The sequence below is a fragment of the Euprymna scolopes genome, chromosome 18 (genome assembly GCF_053919585.1).
Source record: "Euprymna scolopes isolate OS-2025 chromosome 18, ASM5391958v1, whole genome shotgun sequence".
NCBI classification, from domain to species: domain Eukaryota; kingdom Metazoa; phylum Mollusca; class Cephalopoda; order Sepiida; family Sepiolidae; genus Euprymna; species Euprymna scolopes.
Window position 1 is genome coordinate 33,409,434 of NC_136499.1, and position 24,686 is coordinate 33,434,119.

At 32.7% G+C, this 24,686-nt stretch overlaps 1 protein-coding gene and 1 pseudogene across 4 annotated transcripts in view; both read left to right on the top strand.

Annotated features, from left to right (window-relative positions):
- Positions 1 to 24,142, top strand: part of LOC145297578 (presenilin-associated rhomboid-like protein, mitochondrial) — a 169,754-nt gene extending 145,612 nt beyond the window's left edge. For 3 of the 4 annotated variants that reach the window (XM_080143603.1, XM_080143604.1, XM_080143606.1), the window contains exons 2-9: positions 6,621 to 6,828; positions 8,503 to 8,643; positions 10,001 to 10,145; positions 14,788 to 14,937; positions 16,018 to 16,088; positions 17,826 to 17,936; positions 19,615 to 19,712; positions 22,954 to 24,142. In XM_080143603.1, coding sequence (XP_079999729.1) covers positions 6,621 to 6,828; positions 8,503 to 8,643; positions 10,001 to 10,145; positions 14,788 to 14,937; positions 16,018 to 16,088; positions 17,826 to 17,936; positions 19,615 to 19,712; positions 22,954 to 23,041 — 1,012 coding nt within the window. In that variant the 3' untranslated portion in view covers positions 23,042 to 24,142. Of the gene's footprint in view, positions 1 to 706; positions 807 to 6,620; positions 6,829 to 8,502; positions 8,644 to 10,000; positions 10,146 to 14,787; positions 14,938 to 16,017; positions 16,089 to 17,825; positions 17,937 to 19,614; positions 19,713 to 22,953 lie in introns of those variants that run through there. The other variant, XM_080143605.1, reaches the window with a different exon arrangement.
- On the top strand, positions 13,177 to 13,293 carry LOC145301541 (5S ribosomal RNA; annotated as a pseudogene).
- Positions 24,143 to 24,686: the final 544 nt, after the last annotated feature.

Sequence of the window (24,686 nt, forward strand, 5' to 3'; positions counted from 1 at the left end):
AGTTTCATATCTGTTTTTATTAAATTGTAAGGTTCAAGTACCGAATAGGTACAAAATACCCTCTACTCCCCATGTTAAGAATGACTTTCTAAATAATAACGTTATTTCAACACGGATCAGTAAGTGCACTAGTACCACAGAGTATCTCTGCCCTTTTTTAATCCCTTTTTCATTTTGTCTTTTGTTAATACCTTTTTCGTTTAAAGAGAACCCCCTCCTCGTCCGTGGAAATAGGCAAGATCGATCTCATTAATAGTTAATTTTCCTCTGTAAAATAAAAAATAAGCGATTTTTTTTTATAACTTTATTATACTATCTTTAGACAGAACAGATACTACGCCACAACACCTCACACCCCTTCACCACCTCCCACCAAGTGTAAACCGAATTTTTGTAAAATATTAAAGTTCTTCTGCTCAAAACAGTTAATTAAACTGCATAAGCACCTGTTAAAAAACTATACACGTTCTATAATTGAATATTCCCCTCCAAAAAAAGAACGGAAAACAAACCCGCAGCCCCCCCCCTCAAAAAGGGGAGGGGGCATAAAGTGAGTGCGTTTCTTCATATCTTGGAAACTACTTGTTTCTTGGAATTTTAAACGTTAGTGGTAATTTTAAAGAATTTTCCGAGGGTGGAAAAAAAGTCTCCCCCCCCCTGCCGAAAAAATCTTATTTTACGTTAAATTAATATAGAAAAGTGATCCCCCACTTTTTTTAAAACTAACATTTCTTCATAACTTGGAAACTACTCGTTTGCCGTGATTTTAAACGTTATTTTCGTTTTCAGTGACCCCGAAAATCTATGTAAGTGATAATTTTAAAGGAATTTTTGAGGGTGGAGTAATTCTTCATATTTACCCTGGACAAGCACCATTTAATTTATTTATAATTAAATTATTATCCTCTGTTTTTATTTATGGTTTTACTTTTACTTCGTTTTATTAGGCGCTTTTTAGTAGGGTTTTAAGTTTAAAATAGGTAAACAAATTTGACCTCTCTCTTTGAAATATTTAGCCCTTTTGCATTCAATATTCATGTTTTGCTTTGTGATCGTAAAGATTTCAGGGCAGCTTTTTTTTTTTTTTTTTTTTTTTTTCGGGAAGGCGGGTATAATTTAGTGACTTTATTGCTCTTTTCGTATCTTTTTAACGCTCACGCTCAACCTTAAATAATGCTAAACAAATTAGAGGACGCAAAGGGAGATAACTCTGGTCATCAAATACCACAAGGGAGATAAGCTCTTAGGTTATAAAACTGCAGATGTTTTTTCAATTGCTAGAAAATTAAGGTATCTTCCTTGAGCATATTATGACCAGATTTATCTCCCTTGAATAAAATTGATGCCTTTTGACCTTAGAGTTGAAGATGACCATGTTGTAGCCTTCAGAGAAATAATCTTGTGATATTGTGTTGAGAAATTCTTAAAAAAAAAAAAAAAACGTTCATGGAAATTTTTTATGTTAGGCACATACAGGAATAAACGAAATTTCTTTGCGATGATAGAAAAAAAAACAGTGCTTATAAAGAATGGGTATCCAGAGGATTTCAGTACTTACGGAGTCAGTTCTGAACATTGACGTAGAAAACTCAACGAACATTTTTTTTCTCTCAAAGAATTTATTTAAAAAGAAATAGATCCATCCTCTTTTTATCTAAAAGAGGACTTTTTAAGTGGTTGATTAATTACTCCACTTCTGTGTTAATTTCGATTCTTACGAAAATGACCGAAAAGCAGTTTACAATTTGGAAATCACATTTACTTTCGTTTTCTTTTCTTTTTTAGGATTTTTTTTTTTTTTTTTTTTTTTTTTACTTCTACAAAATTTGAAGCGAACTGTTTTTGTTGTTGTTATTATTAATAATATTATTAAGATAATCGACAAATTGATTTTTTTTAAATATGTCGTTTTAAGCAAAAACAATATTATATACTTAGTTGTCATGTCGAAAATAGTAATATATCCGAAAATTACGAAAATTCATAGAGTAGAACTAATACTATGCTTTTAATGCTAATTTAAAAAAAAAAATGTCTATCGTTATAGATAAAAAATATTGTAACTATGAACAAGTAATCTAAAATATTAATTTCGGGTTACCTCCTGTGTGTAGACTCTTACTGTCTACTTTATAATGTTTAAGAAAAATGCAATTTTACCCAATTTTCTGTAAAAGTTACTCTTTACTATAAATAACTTTCTACTCGATGAATTTTCATAATTTTTGGATATATTACTATTTTCGGCATGACATTTAAGTATGTTTACTTTAAAACGACATATTAAAAAAATCGATTTGTCGACTCTATCTTAACAAGCACCAATAATATTTTTTAATCTGTAAGTGAATCAGCTATTTATTTATAAGAAGTTTTTTCAACTTTATTTTTGCAAGGAGAGGGAGCTAAAAAAAATTATCCTGTTTTGTATTAGTAAGCTTTAATGTCTGCTGGCTTTGCTTTTTTTTTTTTAATTTGTTTTAAAATTTTGTATTGGGTGTGTAACTCAGACAAGCATGTTATTGCACCTTTTTATTTGTATTCTATCGCTGAAGCAATTTACAACTTGAAAGTCGCAATAAAAACTTTTAAAAAAAATGTTTTTAAACATGCTGAATGTCCTTTGCTTTTAAAATAAAAAAAAGTTTTTTAGCCTCACAAAAATAAATTTGAAAAAAGTTTCACACAAAAAAAAGTGGTTTTCAAAATGTAAACTGCTTCAGCTATTTCTAGAACTGACTCGGTAGTCAAGATTGTAATCCCTTAAACACCTATTCGTTACAGATGCAAAAAAAACAACAAAAAAACGAGTTCTTGCTATGAAAGCTTTGATTTGTTTATATTAGCAATGTTTAATTTCAAGCATAGCAAGCTGATGTTTACATAATGTGTCATTCAAAGTTCTGAATTTTTTAGATAAGGGCTGCTTTTTTGTATTACTTACATTGATTGGACTATTGTTTTCATCTTGAGTGTTATAAGTGCAACGTTTTGGTCGGATTGCCCTTCAAGTGTCATCAGGCATGTCGGTTTCCAAACAACAACTGACATGCCTGATTAAGGTCGAAGGACAACCCGACCAAAACGTTGCACTAATAACTAGGGCTATGACAACAGCATATTCTTTATTCTTTTCCTTGTTTTGATTCTCAGGTATATATCCATTGATATCTTATATGTTTTTATGTAGAGTGATGTGGTTCTCAGTTGATTGTGTCTGTGTCGGATATATACTCGAGAGTCAAAGCAATGAAAAGAATATGCTGTTGTCATAGTCCTACTACTAACACTCCAGATGAGAACAATAGCCTAATTAATGCAAGTAATATAAATGTATCATTCAACTTGTAACTTAATGTTAATTCTTTTTTTATGATGAAAAATTCAAAGCGATTAGTAAAATTTATGAAGGCAATCGATATTGATGTACCTCTCCATGAAGACTAATATGTATGCTCCAGGATTCAATGATTTTCCGCATGCTCCAAACACAAAAAAATCCAAAGATAGATATTGCTAAAGGAGTTTTGTTTGAAGGCTACATCAATGTGGTTCGTGGGAAATCTTGTGGACATGAGTTAGTATATAAAAGAATAATGACAATATTAGAAGGAATTTTCAATTGTATTATATTTATTTACCAACATAATGTGTTGTACAAGATGGTAGGTGTTGACATCCTTAATTTTCAAGCGTAGTATCTCTTCTTCAGGGGAGAAAAGGAAAAGAAACATACACAACTGTTCGGTGAGGCTCTCCTTAACACACTTTCAGCATAATATGCAAAAATTTAATCATTTATATACATTAAAATAAAAAAAAAAGTTACAATAATTCTTAACAATACTTAATATCCATCCCAACTCATATCCTGGAAATTGATTCGACAGCCAGTCTGCGACACTGACTTCTGGAAATAAATTTAAAAAAAAAAAAAAATAATGAAATAAAATGAATAAATAAAACAGACAAAGGAAAGCCTCAACGTGTTTCCCACGAATCGCATTGATATAGCCTTCAAACACAACTCCTTTCATATTATACACAATGCTCCAAGCAAACTACACCTTTCTCATAAATGTTGCTATTTCATAATTTTATATAATGTAAATTTGTTATTCTGTAGAAAAGTAATATTTAAATTTATAGTGACCCCCCCCTCCCCAATTTTTTTAATTATTTAAGACTTTTAAATTTTAACTTCTGAATTCAATAACTTGAATTGCCATTTGTAAGTATAAACTGCCAAGGAAAATTACTTGATCTGACTAAATTTTGTTGCAGATTAAAAACTATGATTTAATCAAGTTATCTCCCATAGTAGTTTATTTTTTATATAGGTGTCCAACTCATTAAAGATTAATTTTCTGTTAACAAGTCTACATGACATAAAATTAAAATCATATTTACCGTAGTGACTTATTATAACAAGAAGCATTCAAATGTTTCAACAAACAAAATAAAAACAAATGTTTTCACAACAAAGAGGAGATTTTATCTTCTATATATATATAAAAGGCAAAATGTGTGTGACCATTTCGTGTATGTCTTGAAAAGGCTTTTCTCGCACACGCTTCCGGGGTCGTTACTATCGCTTAAAACTGTGTATATAGGTCCTATATAATAATATCTAGGAATTAGGAAAGCACGTAGCGTATAGATTTATTTACGTCGATTTTTACAAAATTATTGCTATTTTGGCTTCTCGCATGTTGATTGGGCTTTTTAGTATAAATAAAGTGAAACTAAACTCAAACGATGTCTTCGGCATTGCGCCGGGAAAAACGTCCAGAAGCAATCAGCTTTGATCAGACAGTTGTGGGAGCGGCTTTCCCCCTCCCCAACATCTGTTGGGGTAAGAAACAGTTAAATTTGGGTAAACAAACCCAAACGCTGCGTGACTTCTATTTGACCTTTTTAATTAGGTCAAATGGAAGTAGCAAAGTTAACTTTTATTGCGCACGCCTGTTTTTATAGTTAAATAACCTGCTTAACGTTGTCTGTCGCCGTGGCTCAATGGTTAACTTAGCACGTTTTTTTTTTCACACATTAATTTCCAACTCCAGGTTACGGGTTCGATCCTCATACACTCACCTACCAAAACATTTTTTTTAATTATTTAACCCCCCCCCCCGGAGTTTTGATTTACCTCAAGACACCCAGGCATCGCCGGGTACCCCCCCACTAGTCTATATATATAAAAGCGAAAATGTATGTGTGTTTGTATGTATGTATGTTTGTGTGTCTGCTAAAAACTTTCGACACGCGACGAAAATTCACAAACTCGGTATCATATCGAAGCCCCATCCTTCGCTTGAAAAATATCGAAAAATTGGCTAAAAACGTTAACTTTTTCACCCCGAAATCGACAATTTTCAACAGGGGGTGGGTCAACAAAAACGGGTTTCTCGTAGCGATGCCCGATTCTACGCATGCGTCAGATGACGTCATGACCTGATTTACTTTAAATAGTTGAAAAACCAAACACATTTCATTTGCGTCACTTTAGCGCAGTTGGTTAGCCTGTTCGTTCATTATCTAAATGTTTTGGGTTCGAATCGTGGTGTGAGATGTTTTTTTTCCGATTTTTTAAATTCAAATATTGAACCCTGTATTATTTAAGCCATTTTTCGCGTAACGTTCGTTTTCCTGGTTTTTTCTTTTTTTTTTTTTACTTCGCTTATTCTTAGCGACACCCGGGTACCACAGATTTTTTTTAATTTTAATATCAAAACAGGCTTATTTAAGCCATTTTTCACGTGTTCGTTTGCCTTACATTAGATTTATTGTGTTTTTTTTTAATGTTTTGATTACCCCCCCCCCCCCCGCTTAATTAAAACATTGTTTTCTTTTCTTACTTCGCTTATAACAATCCTTACATCGTCGTCGTAACGCTCGACGACTTTCAAACATCTTTCACTAACTCATTCTGGCTGGCCGATTTTATTTTCAAACTTTGCCTCAGGGCTTCGGGTTCCATCCTAACCCCCCCCCCCCGGGTTTCTTTTTTATTTAACACCACACACACCTACAAACACTCGGGCAACGCCGGGTACCCCTCGTTAGTCTATAGTATAAATCTCACCTGTCTGTTTAAATGTATGTATGTATGCCTCGCAAAAACTTTCAACAGAGGCGATAGATCCGGACAAGATCAGTATCATTTTGAAGCTCAATGTCTCAGATGACAAATAGCGAAAAATTGGCCCAAAACATTAATTCCTTTACCCTAAACTCGGCTGTTTTGTACAAGGAGGGGTCGATTTTTTTTCACCAACATTTTAGCAAGTTATTCTCACCATTGGATTGACTGCAGTTAATTTCAACGCTTTTGAATTCCGGTTGCATCATGGAGACATCGGCTAAGACGTCAGATTTTCTTCTACTTTCTTTTCCACCTTCATGGCACAAGTTCGAGCCTGCCTGCCTACTCTTTCTTTTTTTAACACACCTCCAAACCCCCGGGCAATGCCAGCCATCCAGGCTAGTTCTTTATAAATGGGAAATTATTCCAAATGATCTTGGAAATCAGGAATCCTGTAGATGTAAGATATTTTATTTTTTGATCTTAAAATAAACTTACACTGGACTAATGTTTATATATCTATCTTCTTTTATAGGAGTATTTTCCGACTGACACAACCTCATTCAATCTGCACACAGTGTTTCAACAATGTCCTTCGATCGAATCCAAAACCTTCACAGTTATGGAGCAATCCATTGCGGATGTTCCATCAGAGAGCAAGACAAAGGACTCACTTGAGAGTAAAAGAAAATGACACGGTCACATTTCGTCATATCATAAAACCTTTTGCCTTTACAGTCGTCGTAAGTCTTCTTTTTTTATATCAGGTAGTTACCAAACTACGATTATATTACACGGTTCTCAGTAATCATTAAAGGTTGCTGCCAGTACAGAATGTAAGAAACGAATTCTGTATAAGCATTAAAAATGGTTTTATGTTGTTTTTGTTCAATATTTTTTAAATGACGAATCATTTTCGAGTTAAAATCCAGTTAATATTATGCATGTAATTGAGAAAAGCATGTTTGAAATGTGTTAACACATAATTCATCAAAATTAAAACATAAAGGTAACCAAATTTGGCCAGACGTCATATGATTTCGCTTGTTTACATAACGTTGACACATTTCAAGCATGTTTTTCTCAATTTTACATGCATGATCAGTGCTCTACGGACAAACTTATCTTTAGTTGACCTTTGACAACTAAATATTTTCGTTTACTAACCAAATAGAAAAGTTACTAGCCAAACCCATATGATTTTTAGAATATGACATCTTAGTTCTGTGATGAATATGTACATCATAAAGATTTTCTTTTTTTTAAATAAGTGTAATTCTAAATATATCACAAATTTAATGTTGATACTTGAAGGTATAAACATTCTAATTTCTTCAGATATTTTTTTAAACAGCCTTCATTTAAAAAAAAAAAAGAGAGAGAGTTCTATTAAATTTTTATTGTTTAAATAATTTAATTTTGTTCGTTTTATATATAAAAAAAAAAGCCGAAAAGATATTTTTCATTCAGTAGTGAACTTTGGAAGATTGTCGGTGGAAGAAATACAATCGCCAAAAGGTAAACATTCCATTATTTCTAGTCGCCACTTGGAAAAATCACTCACAAATTCGACTGTTTCACTCGCAATGTAGAGCCCTGACAATACTAAGTGGATTTTAACTGAAAATGATTCTTCTTTGAATAATATTTAACAAAAGCAACAAAAAAAACATTTTTTAATGCCTATACAGAATTTTTTCTTTGTATTTTGCTCTGGCAGCAACCGTTAATGATTACCCAGTTCTTTTGAATATGCAGCCTAATAATATCAAAAAGTAACTATACGTATGCATCTGCTACTAGTTTCTTCTACTTAGACAGAGTCCAAAAAAGAGAATCGCCAACTTAATAGGTCCCACACTATCAGCTAAGCTTCAACCACTGTCCCATCAGCAAAATGTTGCATCCCTCTGCCTGTTTTACACATATTTTAACGGTAGGTCCTCTGATGAACTACAAGCTCTTGTCTCTCCTCAACGTAAATACCCCCTACACAGTAGAAATCCCTAGATGTAAGAAAACCTTTATACTAATAGTTTCTTCCCTAGGACTGCTAAACTGTACTGATTATACAGAAGTTCAAGTAATGTAAACAGACATCTTGCTGCTCAACTCCCTGAAAATTATGTCCGAGATAGTAGCCCCCTTACATCAAAGTGACACTATGCCTTGTTTGGAGTGAAAGTGCAATAATAATTTAAAAAAAAAAAAAAAAATTAAGAAGAATAGTAGTAATAGCATAAGAGAAGCAAAGTAAGAGGATAATGTGAATAAATAAATGACATAAATAAAGAAGAGAAGGACTGTAAGAGAAAAGGACTAGTAAAAAGAACAAAAGAAAAAAAATGTACCTATGCTGACCCAGCGGGTCACTGTGTTTTTTTAATATGTTAATACCATATTTTCTTTTGTTGTAGTTCAGTGGCAGCTGTTTCCTTGGGGGTATGGTCTGGCAGTATGAACTAATGCGACACAAGGCACAAAAGATCATAAATAACTGGATATCAGCCGATGGGCAGGACATTTTTCATCCAAAATCGTATGCTTTTCGATCACACGTAAGTATCATCCATCCTCTCTCTCAATTGTTTTAAAATTTATATTATAGACACAGAAGTTATTTGAGAAGGTCATCATGAATCTTTTGCAAGTGAAAACTGAAAATAGGCTTTATTCTGTATAAAAATGAATAAGTCGTCATCATCAGAGAATCTTCACTGTAATTTTGATTTCTTCTAATAATTCTTATATAAATTTATTTTCGTAGCAACTGCTCGTATGAACTATAATTTATGGTCCCCCCCCCCTTGCCAAACTTTCATGAAAAACACTCATCTAGCTGAAAACACTATCAATAATTTCCCTCACTCTTTATCTGTGCCTAAACCTAAACATAGATTTCATGAACAAAACTTCTTTCTTAGAACTGCACACCTGTGCAACTCTCTTCGGTTTCCCTGCTTTTCAGCTGCCTGCAATATGGTCGTCTTCAAGTCCAATGTAAACGGGTTCGTGATGAGTTGTCCCCTTAAGTAATCCAATTTACCAAATTTCCACTACTAACAGTTACTACAATATTGTCCCATTGACTACTGTACTATCATTAACCCTTATCCTTGAGTGGCCTCCGAGCCTTGATAAGTGGTGACTCCTTTGTAAAAAAAAAAAAAATGACCTTCAAATCTATCAAGTTGTGATACTCGAGGAAAAAATCAATTTTATTCTGGCAGTCATCTTAAATACAGAAAGTTGGATTGCTGGAACAATTTTCATTGGCTGATGTTGATTATCCATGTCATATATAGTCTGCTTTTCTCTCAAAGTTTGTAATGATCATGTGGTGTGTAGCATGACATCACATTCTTTTGGGAAATGTATGGGTTACTGATGGGGCAGATCTGATGCTTTTAAATGATGTAAATAATGACTAATCCCCTGCATCATTGTGTTGTCACTTTAGAAACCAAACACAAGGATACGTCTTGACAATCAGTCCGATGAAGTATTGGCCACTATGACACCAGTCGTCTTGCTCTGTCGGATTGAGATATAGCTCTGTGCAACCCTAGAATGACTACTCTTTCCGGTTTTATCTTCTTTCTTTGAGAAAAGGTTAGTTTATTACTAATTGCCTGAGGCGCCTCTATCAGGGAATATCAATAAGGTGGCGTCTGCATTTTTGGAAAGGTCAGCGTGCACCTCCACTTGTGCATGGGCTTATTAATCCCCACCTTCCAGACTTTTTCTAGTCAAGGGGAAAGGAGGTAAATAAAACTGATAACCGACCCCCAAAGCATTCACGCAATGTATTTTATGATTGATTTATTAGAAATATTTGTTTTTATTGTTTAAAACCTGTAAATATAGAATTTCTCTTGCCCATTTATTTATTAATCTTGTTTTCTTTTTAATTAGCTGAACATGTGGTGGAACAGTATGAGTGACGGACAGAAATATGTACTGGGAATCATTGGAGCTAACGTCCTTGTCTTTGCAATGTGGCGTGTCCCATCTTTGCAAGGCAGAATGATGACATATTTTGCTAGCAACCCAAACTCAGGTCAGTCTTTTACACCATGACGCATATGTTTATTATGGTTATTTAATTAAACAGTTCAAATCATACTTAAACCATTCCTTGTTTCCTTTAAATGGTGTCTAAGTGTCTTTTAATTATTTTTCACATTATGTATTAGGGTAGCCTTTGAATTGTTTTCATTTATAATTATTATCCATGTGTAAAATATTCTGGTCACAGCATCTAATCAGAATATGTTACATCATAACTCATTTGTTCATAAAGTTTATTTAATTAAACAGTCTTTTAATTATTTTCCACATTATGTATTCTGGTAGCCTTTCAATTATTTTCATTTATAATTAGTATCCATGTTGAAAAAATTCTGGTCATGGCACCTAATTAGAATATGTTGCGCCATAATCGATTTGCATATAAAATTCAACATTGAGTCTTGCGAGAGCATTACAGATGAACTCTCAAGATGGAACGGAACTATGCACCAACATCTGAAAGTAGAGAAGGAGAAGCTGCTAACCGTTGTTAGAGAGAAACGCATACAGAAAAGAGATCATTGCCAACAGTCCTGAGGCCATGCATGTTTGTGACAAGAGCCTGTCACTACCACATTGATATCTTCAGCCATAAGCAGTTTTGTTCCAGTCAAACAGACAGCTAAGCTAAAGATGCATCATCCATGATCAATTCTGTAACAATTAATTTTACAGTTTAAATAATCCTTAAAATATGGTGTCCACATGTGCTGTTGCCATTGACTCCAGGATGAAGAATAATTCACAACTGCAAGAAATCCCTCTCAAATTTATAACATCAATTCCATCAATTAACTGATGAAGAGGAAGGTTTTATTCATCTTGGCCTGTTATCATCTAGTGCCACAAATCAAAACGTTGGGTGTAGACACAGATTTACTTATAAGCTCATGGTATAATTATTTGATAATTTGTCGGAACATTTTTAGACATGTTTTGTCTCTTTGGATTTCCATGACACTTGATTGCAGTCACCACTCTTATACATCAATATGATTTAACATCTGGTGAGATACCCATTGATATTTTTAAAAAAATTGACAGATTTTCTCTTTTAAATCATTAATTAAAACTTATTTGTTTTATCATCATACATTTACTCAAATGCTAGGATTTAACATTTCATCTGTATTATTCAAAAGGCTTAATCAGAAATGAATTTTTTTTTTTTCGGTTTTTCTTTTTTTTTATATATATATATATAGTATTGAGAGAGATAGGAAATAGGAATGAAAATATGAAAGAAAGACCAAAAGAAAGTGAAGAGGTTTCAGTTTTTTCTTTTTTTTCTTTTTTTTTTTGTGTCGAATAACATTCATTGATATCTATTGCAGACATCAATGTTTGCTTGTTTGAAGTGGAATTCACCATGGACAGGTTGAATCAGCTTCTCCCGAAAGAGGAAGTTTCATAGGAATACCAAATTCACAAGCGGTATCTGGTCACATGTATATCCTAATCAGGGGAAGATGACAGTGTTAGGTTTTTGCAATTTTTGCAGAAAAGTGTCGACGTCCTACATACAATGCCTGGTATTCCCAAACGTTCACCCATCTAATACTGACCAGGCTGAACATTGTTTAACTTTAGTGATTTAACATGATTATGCCATATGTACACATCAATGTGGGTGAGAGTTAAAAGTTTATAAAACTAAAAAAAAAAAAATTTGCATTTTTATTACTTGTAGTGTTTTCTCCTTTGTGGTATATTACGGAGAGAGTTCTCCCTTCACACTCAATTTGTTTAGATCGTCATGAAACATATTTTTTTAATAATTATTTTTATTTTCTTAGCGTGTTTCAGTACACTTTGATATGATAGTGCCTACTGTATCTTTTTCTTAATCAATACTTATTGCAAATCAGCAAAATCTTACCCCTTTGTTTGAAGGGGATCTTCAATTAACCAGATGATTTTTCTCCCCAGTAATGAAATGCAAACATAGCTTATCCATGTATATATATATATATATATATATATATATATATATATATATATATATATATAAAAGCAAAAATGTTTGCATGACGACACTTCTCAACTTATATACTCAACAAATTTTTCATCTACGGACTTGAAATTTGGTATATAGAATATTCAAATATGTGGAAAAAATTCTATCGATTTTCATCGAGATAAAAAGGGCTACTAAGGGGTCAAAATTGGATAATTGGTATGTAGGGGGTGATGGGATTTTTATCTGTTTGTCAACTGTTACACGAATGCACATGCGTGAATCATTCACATGACAGATTCCTTATGTTGAGTATAAGTAGGTTTAGAAAAACTTTTTAAAGATCTTGTCAAGCTGGCCTAATGGTTCTCATACTTGTTTCACTGTCTTTAGATTTTGGTTTCAATCTCAGCTTGAGTATTTTTTTTTTTTTTTTTACTTACAAGAATTAAACTGTTTAGAAAAAAACATAATACTCGTATGCACATGTCTCAGTTTCTGTATCAATTAAAATATCATATTTATGCATATTTTATGACCAAGTAATGTCAGTTTTTTATAAAGTATAATTTCAAACTACAGCTAATCTCTGCTTACATATTAAACAATGTTGAATTAAATACTGAAAAATATATATAATATATTATTTATAATATAACTGCATGCAATAGTAATATATACAGGGTGAAAGAAACTCACTATATTTGAAATTTATTATTGAAATATAATTCTTATAAGAAATGAATTGGAGGGAGGTGAAGCAAGAGTTTTGAAATTGTTGCTTTTCTTTTTTCTTTAGTCCTCACATTCCAAAAGCGAAATTTTTGATGTTGCTACAAATGCTGTTTTCTCCATCAGCTGTTGTTTGGCGTTGGTGATATCTATTCATCTGCCAAATCTATCCATCTCATTAACTCTAATTTTAAAATGAGTTTTTAGCCTTGATAAGTTTTGACTCATTAGTTAAAAAAATTTAAAAAAAAGTTACTTGTGAAATCAGTTGATGCAGTCCCCAGGCAACTTGAAAAGATAATGCTAAATGCTGGCACCCATATTGAATTCTGTGTACGGCACAATCACGTTGACACACCGGTTCTCGCCAGATCACCGAAGTTAAATAACGTTGAGCCTGGCCAGTACCAGATGGGTGACCATTTGGGAAGGCTAGGTGCTGTACGTACCTTCTGGGAAGGTTGGGCATGGGACCAGCATCCTTACCCTGTAAAAAGAACTCCTCGCTACAAAAACATCCACAAAAAGTTGTAGATGAGCTATGCCCCTTCAGGGGCTCAAGGGCTATGGATTGATTGATATTGAATTCTAAATGAAACCTCATGCTATACATATTCTTATTGTATTAATTTCATGTAAGAAATATATTTCAGTAATAAATGACAAGCACTTAATAATAGTTAAGTAATCTTCAGTTATTCCGTATGTAATAGAATCATAAGAAGAATAGAAGACTTACATTTTATAAACAATTAAATGGTTCTGTGTTATAAATTAAAATTTATATGACAGAACTACTACAATTAGCAAAGTTCCTGTGACTAAAAAAAGCTTTACTGATTTGATTATCAGGGTCAAATATTGATTACAGAGATGCTGAGTTGGAAGGTATATATTATTGGACTCTGACTACTAGAATTTCAGAATATCTGACTTTGGCTCCTTATTTTAAATCCTGCAATATTCAGACTGATTTTGTGTTGGGGACACACACCTACTGCCTGAGATAATGAACTATTTCATGATGTCATGGGTAACGAGGACCAGTTTACTAAGTCAGTCAGAGACGGACACTCAGAGAGTATGGTCATCACCACTAGTCCAACAGTGAAACAAGATATAGCTCAATCACCTTGCATGTATTTTCGCTAATACATATTTATTTAATTCTTACTGTCTTCCTCATCAATTATTCAAATACTAACACCGCAACATTTTGCAAAGAATAACAAATTTGACTCTGACTTCTAGTATTTTTACGAATCTGATTCCTTCCAAAGTTATTTACTAGAATTCCAAAGTTTCCAACTCCTAGAATTTGAACATCTCCGACTCCTAGAATTTGAACATCTCCAACTCCTAGAATTTTAACATCTCCGACTCCTAGAATTTTAACATCTCCGACTCCTAGAATTTTAACATCTCCGACTCTTAGAATTTTAACATCTCCGACTCTTAGAATTTGAACATCTCCGACTCTTAGAATTTGAACATCTCCGACTCTTAGAATTTGAACATCTCCGACTCTTAGAATTTGAACATCTCCGACTCTTAGAATTTGAACATCTCCCTCATAGAATTCGACTCTCACTCCTAGAATTCTGACTCTCACTCCTATTATACCAAAAAATCTTACATTGACTTCTTACTTTTAAATATCCCCATTTTCCGACTATGTTGAGTCTTCAAAGATTAAAAAAATCTGATTCCTAGCATTTTTGTGAGTCTGAGTCTAGCTGCAAGGATTCAAAACAGCTCCAACTCTGACTCCATATTTTGAAATCTTCCAACTCCAAGTATTCTTATGACTCCAATTATGAAATATATTAAAAGAAAAGAAAAAATCTAACAAAAATATTCCCTTCACTTAAAAAAATATGGAGATAGTACTAATATTATGATCAGAGATGATTTTTTTTTTTTTTCGTTTCTTTATTTCTAGGAGCTCCTTGCTGGTCGATGTTTCTGTCTGCCTTCAGCCAGTTCAGTTTCATCCATATGTTTACAAACATGTATGTCTTGTGGTCCTTCTCAAATGTCGCTCTCAACCTGTTTGGGAAAGAACAATTTATGGCCTTCTATTTCAGTGCAGGTAAGAAAACAAATAGGTTACCCAACACTGGCCAGGCATTATATATAAAAAAAATTAGCTGTATTTAACTGGTGTTGCTTGGGAGTCTTTTTACTTTCATTTTTGTTTTGTGCTTCTTTTTTTTTTTTTTTTTTTTTTTTTTTTTTACAAATTAATTTTTAATAAGTAAGTAATGTAGTTTGCCTGAAGCATTGTGTAGACAATTTATAAAAGTCTATTAACAATCTGGGTGTGTGCCAGGTAGATAGAATTGGTACTAAAAGATAAAGATAAAAGTGAAAATTAATTGTTAAGAATTATTTATTAATGCAATATTCTCCATTTTTAAAAGTAGTTATTTATTCATTTATTTATTTAGTTATTCATTTATTTATTTAGTTATTTATTAATTTATTTATTCTTTATTTATTTAGTTATTTATTACTTATCAATGGAATAATCTCCATTTTTAAAAGTAGTTTAGATCTTTGGTATTTTGAAATTATATGATTTCCACAATGTACTTATTACGTTAAAAAAAAATTGTGACTGATGAACAGACAAATAAAATGTCTATATAAGATATCAGTGATTAATAAAAAAAAAAATTATCAGCAAAAAATGTAAACAATTTCAACGTGTTCAATCATAGGTTTTCAGGATAAATTATTTGTTATTTATTTACCATTTATTTATATAAATATCTTTCATATGTATTCATTAAAAATAATTGTAACGGTATATAAGAGGCGTGTCCATATGTAAAATAAAAAAAATAAATGAAAATCTGTATGGAGTATGTACTCTTGACAGAAAAAATATTGTACTACATAAAAAATAATTGATGCAATATATATAAATATATTTTATACATATTACATAAAACATAATTGAAGTAATATATATATTTATATTTTTCAAATGTATTACATAAAATTAATTGAACTTTTAAATATTTTCTTTTAAATATTTTTTTAAATTTTGAAATTTGAGATCGTGTTGTCATATTATTTTATTTATTTCTAATGTTTTCCCCTTTTCTCTTTAATAAAACATTTATGAATGCAAGTTTTCTAAAGTAAGTTTTCATCTTAATTTCAGCTACCATATCGACTCTTTTTAGCTATTCCTTGAAGATTGCTCGGAAACGTTTCACACCCTCCGTGGGTGCTGTAAGTTGTCTTCATGTATTTTACCTTCTAATCAGGGTTGCGGAGTTAGAATTCATTTTTGAATGAAGTATGAGTATTCATTTTTCATAATTGTTTTTTCACCAGGTTTCAGCCAACTCATCCTCTGGCCTTTTTCTAACTGTGACAGGATAGAAATGCTAAGTCTTGTAACTGTATGCCCTTTGGGCACGTGGTGCAATGGATAGAGGCGTTGAGACTTTACAGTTCCAGATGAGCATTGTATGAAGATAGCAGTTTCAATCTTACCCAGAGCAGGTCAGAGGATTAGTTTAGCCAAAATATGGTGAGATAACAACAACTATGGAAGGCAGTAATCACTGGGGGGGGGTACAGTTACAAGACTCAGCATTCCTATCCCGAGTTGGCCAAAATGTGGTAAAACGGCAACAAACATAAAGATGAGGATAACATTCTGCAAAAAAATAAATACACAAATTATGAAGCCTCATCTCAAAGGATTCTAAAAAATAAAAATAATATATAAGATCTGACTTCTAAGATTCCAAAAATTCTGACTCCGACTCCTAGAATTCCAAAATATCCGACTGAATTCTTTAAATATTTTTCAAGATTCAGTCTGTTGATCCTTTAGAGATTAAAAAGACTCGGACTTCTACCATTCTTAGAAATCCAACTTACACTTCTTTCAAAACCTCTGACTCCCTCCAACTTGGAAACTCTACTTCTGTCATCTCTTTTTCTCTCTCTCTCTTAAAAATATCTCGATTTTTGAAATTAACGTTTTTATCTTCAGTCTTTCTGAAATTACAAAAGATGCACTTTATTTGCGATTCTCAATTCTGCACACTTTGATGGCTTCAGGTTTTTTTAGGCATCACCATTGTTTGCCTACATACAAGACCTGGTTGCCTCAAAGAGTCACTCATCTAGTACTGAACAAGTTGCATGTGACTTGAGTCCAACTAATGATGACTAGTGTATCGACATGTGAATAGCCGTATTAAGTTTCAAAATTAGTTGTAGAGTTGAGAGAATGACGTCGGCTGGAACGTTTTAGAGAATGACGTCAGCTGAAACATTTTAGAGAATGACGTCGACTGAAACATTTTAGAGAATGACGTTGACTGAAACATTTTAGAGAATGACGTCGGCTGAAACATTTTAGAGAATGACGTCGGCTGAAACATTTTAGAGAATGACGTCGGCTGAAACATTTTAGAGAATGACGTCGGCTGAAACATTTTAGAGAATGACGTCGGCTGAAACATTTTAGAGAATGACGTCGGCTGAAACATTTTAGAGAATGACGTCGGCTGAAACGTTTTAGAGAATGACGTCGGCTGAAACGTTGACAGAATGACAGCTGAAGCATTGATAGAATGACGTCGACTGAAACACTTTAGAGAATGATGTCGACTGAAGCCTTGAGGGATAACATCGGCTGAAACGTTGAGAGAATGAATGACCTTGGTGAAAATATTATAGTCTACATTGCTTTAACCATTATGAGAATTACATCTTAAGAAAAATAGTTCAAGTAATGAAAATAACAAAGAGACTAGAGTAATTTGTATTTAATAAATGAAAATATTTGTATTTAATAAATGTATTTAATAAATGAAAATATTTGTATTTAATAAATGTATTTAATAAATTAAAATATTTGTATTTAATAAATGTATTTAATAAATGAAAATATTTGTATTTAATAAATGAGAATAAAAATGTCTGATTTTTTTGTGCTTTTTTTTCTAGTCTGGTGCTTTAATGGCTGTGTTAGGTGCTGTGTGCCTGAATTATCCAAATGCTAGATTATCAATAGCATTCATTGGTGATATTATACCACATTCATTCTCTGCAGATAGTGTAAGTAATCAAGTTTTTATACCTACTAAAGCAGAGAGATTTGAACTAAAACTTTTTAAATTACATCCCTTTCGTTTCTTTAAATTTTTTTGCAATACAAATGTTGCTCCTTATTGCTTTTATTAACGAGCTATTCCTACCCAGTATTGCCTGCAAGTTTGGTTGATACAAAATTTATCTAAAATGTAGATAGCAATTGTCTGAATGTATGTATGTATATAAAACTCCAAAATGACAAAGCAAACTCACACAAACTTGGTATTTTCTTTATCTGCATTGCACCGGCTTAATAATAATATCTATATCTTGGTGAAATTGACCATTTTTCAATCAAATCAATTGATTGCCTACTCAAATTGGGAACCCATCGCAGTGTACTGGCAGGAAACTTCACATGTCTTCCCGCAGTGACTTAGTCCATAATATATTATAGTCTATGTTGCATTGTAGAGAACTTACTGTTGATTTTATAAAATTATTTTTCATAATGGTTTGAATTAAAATTTAAAATTCAAAAGTCAGGTATCATGTTTCAGTTGTGTTCTAAAGAGAAACATTCATTTTGAACGCACCTCTGTCTTATCAAAGAACCTACTGCTGATTTTTTATGCCAGGCTCTTCTGCTTGTGCTGTGATAAAATTTCTCAAATGCATTTGTGATGTTAGGCTTTATAAGGTGTTAACTTTGTTCAAAATCAGACTGTTACTTCTTTAATTGGATTTTTCGATTATCGCGTAATAATTTTTAATACTTATCAGAGGCATTCTCTGCCGATTATGTAGTCTCAATCAGTGCTGTAACAAAGGGATTTTCCTTCCACCCAAAATCTCAACTCGAGTTGAAGACAAAGAATATTTTATTTCATGAGGTTAACATGATACTTGATTTTTCAATCAACCCAACAGACTTGTAATGAAATCCACAAAATTGCTATGAACAAAAAAACAACCTGCATAGAGTCCTGACTCTCTGTGAGATGAGACTGACGAAATTGCATTTCAACGAGAGCTCACAGACCACTTGCCAACTAACACTCCTAGAATATATCATTCAAACATGAATTATACATAGAAGACACTGCCAAGGCTGATGCAAAGGTGAGCTTCCTCCCTTTTTTCAGCTTCTTTGACTGTACAACCATGCAGAAAATTAAACAAAATGCAAACTGATCAATTCCATAGTTAGTGTCCTTGTAAACATCTCAATGGCAATGTGCCTTGTTTGGGGTGTATAAGAGTTTAAAAAATGCTCAAACACCAAATCTTTCAGATTTCTTTCTCTGCTTGAAATATATAGACATCAGATTTTACTTCTGTTTGACCATCCAGCGAGTCCACTTGAACCTTATCAGTTGTCACTGAACATAAAAACAATTGTCTGTCTAGGAGATCCATTAGCTGATGTGGACATAAATTCTCTGGAATCTCCAGTGGATTGCTTTCTTCCACATGTGGGTCCCATTCTGGAGATGCAATTACTTTTTTTCAAAATTGCAAATAAAACATCTCTGGTTGATGAAATCCAAGCTAGATTATAATTCTTATTCACATTTCCATTTCTTTCATCACCTCAGAAGAACTTGTTACGTAATGAATGTTAATTTTCTACTTTTTTTAAAAATCATTTTTTAATATTTTTTCATAGCTAAATCTTGTTACTCTCTTTTTTTTTTTTCAGGTATTAAAAGTAATTATAGCAAGTGATATTATTGGAATCTTGGCTGGCTGGAAATTTTTTGACCATGCTGCGCATTTAGGTGGAATGATGTTTGGATTGTAAGTAATGTTGAGGTTTCTATCTTTATAAGTATTCAGGCAATTTCATGTTTGTAATATATGTTTTTACCTATCACCCCCCTTTTTATTTTAAAGATGGGATCGCTGAAAATGCGATATAAAAATAAGGAATTCTTAAAATTTCATCTTTTGTTTTGTCGAAAATAAAATTTCTAAGGCTCTAAGCTAGGATGAAAGTGTAGTATTTTTTCTGTTCAAAGATAGCACAATAATATTGAGGCCTTCATTTGCAGTGGATGTTTATAGAATGGAAATGGGTTACAGACTTCTACAAGAGTTTTTTCTGGTGTTTCTAGATTAGACTGTCTGAAAATACTAGCCTTCTGACCTAAAATGTACCAAACATTACGTTATTGTTTTGATTCTCGGCCTTTCAAGAAAAATCAATGAAATAATGTCAGATATTTAAAGATTTTATGCGTCTAGCAAATTTTGGATCTGTAAACAAGAAGATAAGATTTCCATTTAAATAATAATGTCTGTACTAGCAAGTCCGTCTTTTGAAAGGAAAATGTGCCGTGTAATCTAGGCACTGTATATCTAATCAGTCATGATCAATTCACTTCAACTGATTAGGAAATCCAGCTGAAACAAAATCGAAGTGGACAATAAGGTTGCATATCTTCAAAAATGACCAAGAGATGATATACATGTTGCAGTAGATAGGTGTGAATGGTTGACTTACAGTAACATTTCTGAGACTCGTGTAGCATGATTGAGAGGCGAGGAGAAACCAGAAGAATGCCTAACTCAAAGTCTGCAGTAAACAATGTACAGTCAGATTTGGTTCTTGATATTAAAGATTTCTGTTTTGGTTAAAAAAAAAAAATAATAATAATAATCAAATAGATGTTAAAGAAAATCAGTGAAAGTTTATATTTTAAATAATTTTATTTATAAAATTATTTAAATAAGTGTTTTGATTTTTTTTTTTTTTTTTTGGTGCTTGTACAAAGACAGGCTACAGATTGATTTCTAAAAAAATGTTGTTTTAAGCAAAAAACAATATTACTTAATTGTCATGTTGAAAATAGTAATATATCCAAAAATTATGAAAATTCTAGTAGAAAGTTATTAGTTAAAAGTAATTTTTATGGAAAATTGGTGAAAATTGCATTTTTCATAGATATTTTAGACTGAAGATTGCAGAAACAGGGGAGATAACTCTGATTGCTATTTGTTTTTACCATCATAATGGTAATCATACTGTTTAACCGACATTAATAAACTATTTTTTTACTAAAAAACACAATAGCAGTTGTTCTATTAGATGAATTTTCTTAATTTTTCTATATATCACTATTTTCGACATGACAATTAAGTAATATTGATTTTGCTTAAAAGGACATATTTTTAAAAAAATTGATCTGTCACCTATTTTTGTATAAGCACTTTTTTTTTTTTTATAATTTTGTAAGTCCACTCTTATGATTCTGTTTCTAACTTCCACTTCCCATGGCCTTGTCCAATCAGTTGCTTTGAAAATTTCCTTGTCTGGCCATTTTTCCTGCAATTGAAGATGTTCATGCTTCTGCAACAATTTGTCCACATGACCATATCAGCATAATTGATTTGTTCTTAGGATAACCTAGGAAAAATGTAGTGCTTTCAGCAAATCATCCAACCTAATGTGTTTGGTTTTTTTTTTTTTACATTTTCACCCGAAACAAGGCACATTGCCACTTTGATGTAGGGGCTACTATCAGGGGTATAAGCTACAAGGGTACTATGTGGGGAGTTGGGCAGTAAGATGTTGGTTCACATTACACTTGAACTTCTGCATGTCAGTACAATTGGGGAAGCAGGAACCCGGAATGGAATTCCAAAGTCTAGAGGTTCTAGGGAAGAAACTACTGGAGTAGAAGGCTCTCTTACATCTAGGGATCTCAACTGTGAAGGGGTGGGATTTTGCTGCTTGTCAGGGGGATTTACATCGAGGGAGTACCAGTGCTTGCAGTTCTTCGGAGCATTCACCGTTAAAGTACTTGTAGAACAAGCAGAGAGATGCTACAGGTTGAAGATTAGATGACAGTTCAGGACCTATTAGATTGGCGACTCTCTTTTCAACCTTGTCTAGGAGTGAGAGGCTAGTAGCAGATGCACCAGCCCAAATATGACAACAATACTCCATACATGGGCGAATGGTGGCTTTATAGAGGTACAGGATACTTTCGGGCGTTAGTAGCTTTCTAGCACGGTAGAGAGAACCTACCTTTAATGCAGCGATCCTGTCAATACTCACAATGTAATTGTTTGAACTCATGTTTCCTGTGAACGTTAGGGCGAGGAGTTTAAAAGATGTACTTTCAGATAAAGAGTCTTTGGCCATTGCTATTGGTAGTAGAGAAGGTTTCTTATAGTTATTGAAGGAATTGCAGATTGCAGATCCATTTAATTATGGATCTTCCATTGTGCTGCAGTTGGGTGGAAGAGAGGACTGGGTGACGATCCAGTATTCACTGTTGTATAACTTAATACTCCTGATACGACTTCTATGCAATGCAACCCAGTTGTAGCGAGGGAAACTAATCAGAGGCAATGGCTGCCCTTACGGTCAGTTGTGTGGCAGCTGTATCAAGAGCGTCACAATATTTTGCAGTGAAAAATTTTTGTATCTTTTAGATTCAACAAATCTTGTTTAGTTGTATTTAGACATCATTCGATTTAACGTCTGTTTACCATGTTGACACCTGATGGACAGCTTTTAGTAATTAACTTCCAAACTTATCTTTGGCCAGGTACTTATTTGTCCTTTCTCTTAAATCCATCCATGTTATGTCTTCTTCTGTTTTCCTTTCCTTTGCCAGCTGACTCTGCTACTTTAACTATTTATTCTTTCAATGTGACCAAAACAACAAAGTCTCCTGTTCTACACAAATCTCCTTATATTGTTCAAATTTAAGCCAGTCTTTAAGACTCATATGATGATCATCATCATTATCATATTTAATTTAACAGACGATACTTTCAAGCCTGCATTGGCTTAACAAGTTGTCTGTGGACCCATTAAACCCAATCAACTACAAATCAGTGATGTTCGTGGTCTCCATCAACAACGATGGACAAACATCATTCTTATCACGTACATGCTGCCTGATCAGATAATTTTAGAAATAGAAATCATCCCATGTTGTAGCAAAAACTGACATCTTTATGAATGCATGCTAGTCTAGTTATTTGTATCATTTTTATTTCCTTTATTTTCGTTTCTCTTTTCCAGGTGGTATGTTACATATGGGAAAAAAATAATCTGGGAAAATCGAGCAACTATACAGAAATGGTGGCATGAAGTCAGAGGAGAACCTTAAATGTTGCCTGCTTCCCCAGTGTTTGCAGGTTGACAGCTTATGGACAGATCTTGAACAAAACAATACTATGATGGGCAATGATTCCATATTGTTTTGTTTTATTGTATTTTAGTTATTGGAATCAAAAGTGGTACTTGTGCAGAAATTAAGCCGGGCGTATCCAAGTGTTTGCTCGGCTTTGCTCGGAACATGACGTCAACCACTGGACTATGCCAAGTATCATCAATGATCAAATCTTAACGGTACAAAACAGAAAAATTGTAAAAGACAAAAACAAAACAACCTACCGTAATCTTGTTTTAATATTCAATCAATGTTTCATAGTAAAACATTTTTATGCAGGAGGAAGGGGGTTACTATAATCATTGTTTTCGTATTTTTTGTGTTAATTTTTGATAAGTAATGTTAACCAAACAAGTTTTTTTTTTTTTTTTTTCTTCAAAATAAATTATGTATCTTTATTATTTAAGTTTTTTTGTTACTTCAAATATTTTTTCCATAAAAAACCCCAACAAATTTGCATAGTTTTCATCATAGCTGTATGTTATTGATTGCATTAAGAGATATTTTGAGGTTTAAGAAAAGCTTTTAAAGAAAAAATAAAAAATTTTTTTTTTCTTTTCTTTTTGTCAAAGAAATTTCTAAAAGGTTTGTACACCTTCAGCCACTTACGGAGCCTGTATTTGCAATGATGTATCTAATGCCACATGTAATGCAATTCTTTTTTGGGATCCAATTAATTTCTTATTTTGAAAAAAAAACTACTTCGGACGTCTGCAGTTGTTTGTCTAACATTAATAAATTCATAGTCTTGTTAGTCTCCATGCAACATCTACTTTTTGTTTTTTTTCGCTTCCAATATTTTCCTGTAAGTTGTCTGATTACAAGCAAACCCAACCGGTTAACCTTCTGTTCCGGACAAAACTGAGCAGTCACTGAGATACGTCGAGTTCAAAATCTGCACAAGTAGCTTGAAAGTTGTTTAGAAAATCCTTAAGAATTTGCCATGGCTGAGTCCATCCAATGTATTTTTGTCAACCCGTGTCGAAGGATCAAATGAAAACCTCCATTTTAAAAAAATAAACTATGCACTTAATTTATTGCAAGTGTCCATCTTTGCTGCATTTCTTGAATGTTCCTTCTGTGTGCACCAACTTAACAGCAAAAAAATATGTTTAATTTAATGTGTAATAAAAATAATTAAATTTACTCGTTTAAATTTGTAAATGCTTTATTAGAATAAAGTATAAACTATTTCTAAATATTAAATAAATCATGTTTACTGATTTTAATGTGAATCGAAAAAAAAAGAAGGTTAAGATACCCCCTCCCCCCAAAAAAAATGAAAAGGTTGAGCAAAAATTTTTTTTTTTTTACAAAATAAGACCCCCACCCCATCAAAAAAATTTTATTACAAAGTTTAAGTACCAAGATACAGTAGAACCCCGAGATATGGCATTAAAAAACACAATACAGTATATAATAGACACGTATATAATCAAATAACATTCTAAATAACACCTTAAGGCAAGGCAAATACTATAACCAGGGACCAAAAAAACATTGTACTCCACATCGTAACATGAAAAAAATGTATCTCAAGGTTCTACTACATAAAGGAGCTATTTTAGTTGCGTGACAGACT